We start from the raw sequence: 7104 nt of genomic DNA on the forward strand, positions 1-7104 counted from the left end.
TTGAATCATCAACCACAACATTAATGGATTTCATCGGGCCCTTGGTTATGGAGTTAAATACTCTGTAAGCTCTACTGTTTGTAGAGTAACCAAGAGATATCCCTTTGAGATTCAAATGTCCAAGCTTCTGGTGTCACAACTTAACTTCATATTTCTTGGACATTAGGCATATGGAAGAACAAGTAGTTTCATGTGGAACAACCTTAGGTTTCCACTCCTTTCTAGTTTTAATCATTACATGATTAGCCCTAGGATATGTTGGATGTTTTGGATAACCATGTAGTCTGTAGAAAAAAGGCTTTATATGTCCATATTTACCACAGTAATGACATTTCCAAGGCAAAAACTTGACTTTAGTTTCAGCTTCCTAATGTCTGGCAGGATGTTGTAACATTTGGTTGGACATCATGGGCTCATGCTTCCTTTCTGGAGGAATAAATTTTGTCACATGGATTTTTCCTTGTTTATTTTGATATTGGTAATTAAAACCTATACCTTTTAAGTTTTCATCCTCTTTTCCAACTTGAAGAATTTCATCTAGCATATCAGACCCACTGTTCAACATTCTTATGGATTTAGTCATGTTTTCAAGTTTGGAAGACAATAAAGTTACCTCATTTTCAAGATCAGCTACAGTAGATAAAAGTTTCTCTTTTTCAGCTTGTAGTTGAGCTATGATTCTCTTATGCTCTTCTTCTGTATTACACACCTATTCACTTATGACATAGAGCTCTTTGTAGGAAGCAACCAATTCTTCATAATAGACATCCTCATTACAAGAATCTTCATCAGATTCATATCTACCAGTGAAAGCTTTAACATGCTTAGCAGTTTCATCATCAATTTCACCTTCAGAATCATCAGACGAAGAAACAACAAGCCCTTCTTTTGTTTCTTGAGATACGTGGGACATTCTGACCTACTGTGACCAAAACCCTCACATTCATGACACTGAATACCTTTTCCTTGATTGGTATTTTCTTCCGTTCTTGCTTTTCTCTGGGAATCACTATTCTTGCTAATTTCAGATGAGATGTTCTTGACATTTGGTCTCGACTTCCTGTCCATTCCCTTCAGCACTTTGTTGAATTGTCTCTTAAGCAATACAATAGCATTATACATTCCCTCATCAGTATCCAAGTCACATTGGCCCTCTTCATCTTCAGTGTTGGATACAAAAGATATGCTTTTGTTCTTCTTTTCAGATCTATGACTAATACCCAATTCAAAAGTTTGGAGTAGCCCAACAAGTTCATCTACTCTCATGTGGCTGTTGTCTTGGGCTTCTTCAATGGTTGTGACCTTCATGTCAAATTTCTCAGGTTGGGACCTGAGAATTTTTCTAACCAACTTTTCTTCTGACATCTTCTCTCCCAAGGCACTAGATGAATTTTCAATTTCAAGAACATTCACGTGAAAATCATGAATACTCTCATCATCTTTCATCTTTATATTCTCAAATTTGGAAGTGAGAAGCTGAAGTCTATACATCTTCACTTTAGATGTGCCTTCATGGGTGGTTCTGAGAATTTCCCATGCATCTTTGGCCACAGTACAAGTGTTTATTAACCTGAATATGTTTTTGTAAACTCCATTAAATAAAGAATTCAAAGCTTTGGAGTTTCTAGGAGCCAGTTCATATTCTTCATTAGACCAATCCTCTTTAGGCTTCAAGTCACTAGTAGCCTTCCCATCTTTGTCCTTCATAATAGGATGTTCCCAACCCTTGATGACAGCTTTCCAAGTCTTTCTATCCATAGATTTTAGGAATGCCACCATACGTGTCTTCCAATAGTCATAGTTGGTGCCATCTAAGATGGGTGGTCTGTTAACAAGTCCTCCTTCCATGGTACCAGAAAGTATCTTCCCCAGATCTCACCCAGAAACAGAGTAGGATGCTTGCTCTGATACCAATTGAAATTCTAGTATGCAGATATCAGATGTCCTAAGAGATGTTGAGACACTGATATCTGATCAAAACACAATAACAAGATAACTTACAAAGATGAGAATAGAAAATAACATAACACAATGTCAAGACAGATGTTAAGACATCATCTGCTGACATAAACACTTTTACCAAAATAGTAATTATGCAGAATTAAATTGCATAAGGTAAAAGACATAATCAATTATTAACCCAGTTCGGTGCAACATCACCTACATCTGGGGGCTACCAAGCCAGGAAGGAAATCCACTAATAGTATTAGTTCAAAGCCTTAACAATCCCAGTTTATAACTCATCACCTAATCATTACCCATGAAATTTCTACCTAGAGCCCTTCTAGATATGAGAATCCCCCTCTCACTTCCAATCACCACAGTGATATCCTAAGTTATAAACCAGTGACAATAACCCAAAATAGAAGATTACACTTCCAATAAACAATACTTGGCTTTGCTTAAAAGCTTCAACTCAACTCTTTGCTTAAAATCTCATGAGTGAGAATAATAACTTGATATACAATCAAGTACAATCAGTCAACCTCTATGCATCAAAAAATACATGAGGGATGTACAAACAAAGATTAAAACCTAAGGAACTCTCAAAACTGTAAACCCTTATTTGTGCATACGGTTTCTTCAATGTGAATTACTTGAGAATTTAGGTTTAGGCAGTCCTTATAAATAGAATTGTGTGTGTGTGTGGGGGGGGGGGGGGGAGATTGATTTGTGTTGCAATTTTAAATTTATAGAATTGTAAGATTGCAAGGAATACAATATTGATAATATTTATCAATTTAAGGGGAGTCATACAACTAAGAGGAAAATTTTCAATCTTTTCAAAATCATAAGAATAAAGTATTTGTCATCATCAGAAAGGGGGAGATTATGAAGAAATTATCTTCTATTTGATTTGGTTTTGATGAAGACAAAATGTATATCAAAGGAGAAAATGATAAAGAGGTTTGAAAACAAGTGCATATTAAAGATGAAGAAAACTTGAATAATGATCATCGAGAAAAATATGAGAAGAGTTATAATGATTAGAAATTTAAACGTATATGTTACAATTCAATTTAATATACTTGGAATGCTAAAAGATAATTCTCAAAATTCATCTACAAAGTTCTTAAACGTAATACATGAAAATTATTGAAGTTAAGCTTTCAAACGTTATATTTTTAATAAAACTATATATGTTAATCGATTAAAGTTTAGTGGTAATCGATTATCAGGTTTAAAATTTGAATTAAATTATACGTTGGACAGTTGTAATCAATTACAGTCTAGTGGTAATCGATTACTACCTGAACAAATGCAAATTTTCACCAAATAACATCATTGTTTTGAGTGGCAAAGGTTCATGGAACCTTTACAAACTTATGCATTCATTCATTGAGATTTCTAAGGGTGTATATAAGATATTATATACAAAAAAATATCTTAAAAGTTTCATTACAAATTTTGAGCATTCATATTATAATAATTTGAATTGTAATACAAGAAAGAAAATCCCAATATTACAAGTGTTAAATTGGAAATTCAAGTTAACAATAAAAACTTCTTTAACATTTTTTACAAAGTGTGTGTAGTACTTATTCATCAAGGTTGTGGTGAAAAGTATAGGTATAAGAAAGTAGTTTTCTTTCTTTGTGATTGTGTTCGAAGGTTGTAAAGACGGTCTTGCCGTGATAATTTTACACAAGAATCTAACAAAGTGGAAAATCCTCTAAGGAAATAGGGGGACTGAACTAGCATTCGTTTGGAGAAGGTGAACCAAGATACATCTTTGTGTGATTTACTTTAAGCATACTTTAAGTAAGCTTAAGCTTCCAATGGGTGGTAATGGTAATGGTCCTCCTCATATGATGATGGGTGGTGGAAATCATCCACAGCTTATGAATGCTCCAAAGGGTGGTGGTGGTGGAAATCATCCACAACTTATGAATGGTCTGAAGGGTGGTGGTGGTGGTGGAGGTGGAAATGGTTGAGGTAATGGGAAGAAAGGTGGCGGCAGTGGTGGACCTGTTTGGAAATCCATTATTCATCATACCTTGAAAACCACCTTCTCCTCCCATTACATTTACCTTTTTACCCTATTACTATCTGGAATTCCACCATTACCACCACCACCTCCACCTCTTCCACCAACATTCTTGTTTCCATTTTTACCCTCTGGCATTCTGCCTCCATTTGTACCACCACCGTTGTTTTTGTTACCTCCACCTTGATTTGGATTATTCCCTCCACCACCACCACCGCCGCCACCACCTTTCTTTCCTCCATTTTTACCATCATTTCCACCATCTATACCATGAACTTGAACAGGCATAGGTCCACCATCGCCGCCACCTTTCTTCCCAATAACTCCACCATTTCCACCTCCACCACCATCACCACCATTCATACCATTCATAAGTTGTGGATGATTTCCACCGTCGCCGCCACCACCACCCTTTGGAGCATTCATAAGTTGTGGATGATTTCCACCACCCATCATCATATGAGGAGGACCATTACCATTACTACCCATTAAAAGCTTCATCTTATTCAAAGGATGTTGTTTCATTTCTACCATTTAAATTTCCAGCACTTTATACTTTAAGCATTCATAAACCAGTTAAGAAAACATAACAAAGCTTCCAAAAAATTATCATTTTATCACTTAAATGGGAAAGTCCAGCAATCATATTTCAATATCTCCCCTTTTTAGGTTGCATCTAAAACTTACAATAAGAAATTTTTTTTGACTATCTACCATTCAACGTTGTTGTTGCTACTACTCATTTTTTTGTTTCTCATTTGTGTGTCAGTTATAATATTGATTATGCATACCCATATGAGACCCCTTTCACATTCAAAAGTTTCCTGCATCTTAGCCACATGCTATGTATATCTCATATGTTAAAAATTTACCCCCATATATTGATGTATTCCGACTAGTAAAAAGTTATATATTTCTCATCATGTTGTGTTTCTTTAATATATATTATTTTACTCACTTTATTCTAATTCTCATACTCGTACAAGGTCTGAGCTTTCTTGTATTGACTTTTTTCTTTGATGATGATGTTTTTAATGATTGCGTTATTTTAAATTGTAGGATTGATATTACAGTTACTCCAAATAGAGATACATTTTATCCCCATGGTTATCTAACAACCATTTTTCCCCTACTTCATCTACACACCCTCTTTCTCGTTATCCTTCTCGTGATCATAAATTTACACAACTGTCTGATTTTATTTATTCCATGTATTCCCCTTATTTTTATTCTTTTCTAACCTCTACTCAAAATTTATCTGGTCTTATTTCTATAAAGAATATATTCTTGATCCTCTTCAAACACATTCAATTCTTGAGGAACTTGCTACTTTATATAAGACAGATAATTAAGACTTATTACCTCTTCCACCATGAAAATATGCTAAAGGGTCTCGTTGGGTATACAATATCAAAATTAAATCTTATGGATCAATTGACTGATACAAAGTTTGCCTTGTTTTAAGGGATTCTCTGAACAATTTGGACCGAATTATGAGTTTGATGGGAAATGTTAAATAAAATCTTGTATTAAGGATATTTTAGTCTTTTGATACTTTATTAACTATACCTTTATATTGCTTTGTACTATAATACTTTTATTGTTCCTAATAAAATCCTAATAGTCTTATCTTCTCTCTTTCTTTTAATTATTTTGGTTCTTGAATATATTTTTAGACAATTATTTTAGTCATCCATTTTTTTAATCAATTTAATCTTTAAAATTACTAATAAAAAATACACTAAGGATGTATTTGTAATTTCAATCAATTTAGAGACCATAGTGATAGTGCATCAGACATTCAAATACCTAAAAAATTCTTGCTCTATAAAATATAACTCATGGTATAATTTATTTTAATTTTTACAATTATTTAGTTATTTGTATAGAGTGATATTTGGTTTCTGATGATAACAAAAAATTATTACTTACTTTTAAAATATAAAAGCCTAAAAAATAATGGTGATGTGTATTTATGCTCTAAAAATGAGTTATTATTTTTGTAATATACCTTAAACCTCGCATGAAAAAAAAAGAGAAAAAAGGTTTTTAGTAATATTAAATTTTTCGACGAGCGGTAGCGGTCTGGCATTATTGTGGCAATGTGATAGAAAGGTCAAATGGTAGACGACAGAGTTTGACCTACCAATCAAGGTGGGTTTTGGCCAACCAACGATGGTAGTTTGGGAGGGTCTCGAGCCGGGTTAACTTGACTCGTAGATCCGCTCGTTAATGGGTTATATCTTGGGCTCATTAAGCATTAAAGAGAAATACTAGTTCAACAAAGATGTGTAGAAGCATTAAAGGAAATGCATTAATGCTTGCAAGCCTAACACAAGCTGAGAATACTTAGATGATGGCTAAGGTCAAATATGAAATTATCGTGTGCCTTGCAAATAAAGTATTAACAAAATTTGTGAGGGATAATATTATGGAGAGATGTAAGTTCCAAATTCAATCATTATATATGACCAAGTCGTTGTTTCGTATATTATGTTTGAAACAATAACTTCATTTTTTATGTATGGTGCATAATAAATCTATTGTGGGGCAATTAGCAGAATTTCACAAGATCTTTGATGATTTTCAAAATATTGAGGTGGCAATTTATAATAAGGACATGAATCTACTCTTATTAATACCATTACCCAAATCCTTTGAACACTTTAAGGATGAATAAATTATCACTTTTTATAAACACCATAAGATCATAGGAGTTATCAAAATTAAAGTATTTAAAGGTTAGAAATAAAGATGAATTATTAAGTGTCTCAAGAGGAAGAAGTGAGTGTAAATAAAACTAGAAAGGGAAGAGATCCACGACAACGTCCAAGTCTAACATGATTTATATATCAAATTTTAAATGGTTTGCTTGTCACAAAACCAATCACTTCAAGAATTTTCCCGAAAGAGGGATCAAGGGTGAATATGTTCAAATTGTGGTTGCCTCAAAAGAAGATGGTTATGAAAGTTATGGCGCACTAATGGTAACAATTTTGGAGACAAGATTTTAGTTATGGACTCGGGTTTCTCTTATCATATGTGTCCAAGGAAATAATATTTTTGAAACTTTGAAGCTGAAAGAAGGTGGAGTTGTTTGACTAAGAAATAACAAG

At 33.6% G+C, this 7104-nt stretch overlaps 1 protein-coding gene across 1 annotated transcript; it reads right to left on the bottom strand.

Moving 5' to 3' along the window:
- Positions 1 to 4027: 4027 nt before the first annotated feature.
- Positions 4028 to 4522, bottom strand: LOC127103137 (glycine-rich protein DOT1-like). The gene has a single exon (XM_051040418.1). The coding sequence runs from the start codon at positions 4520 to 4522 to the stop codon at positions 4028 to 4030; it is 495 nt and encodes a 164-aa protein (XP_050896375.1).
- Positions 4523 to 7104: the final 2582 nt, after the last annotated feature.

The sequence above is a fragment of the Lathyrus oleraceus genome, chromosome 7 (genome assembly GCF_024323335.1).
Source record: "Lathyrus oleraceus cultivar Zhongwan6 chromosome 7, CAAS_Psat_ZW6_1.0, whole genome shotgun sequence".
Classification (NCBI taxonomy): domain Eukaryota; kingdom Viridiplantae; phylum Streptophyta; class Magnoliopsida; order Fabales; family Fabaceae; genus Lathyrus; species Lathyrus oleraceus.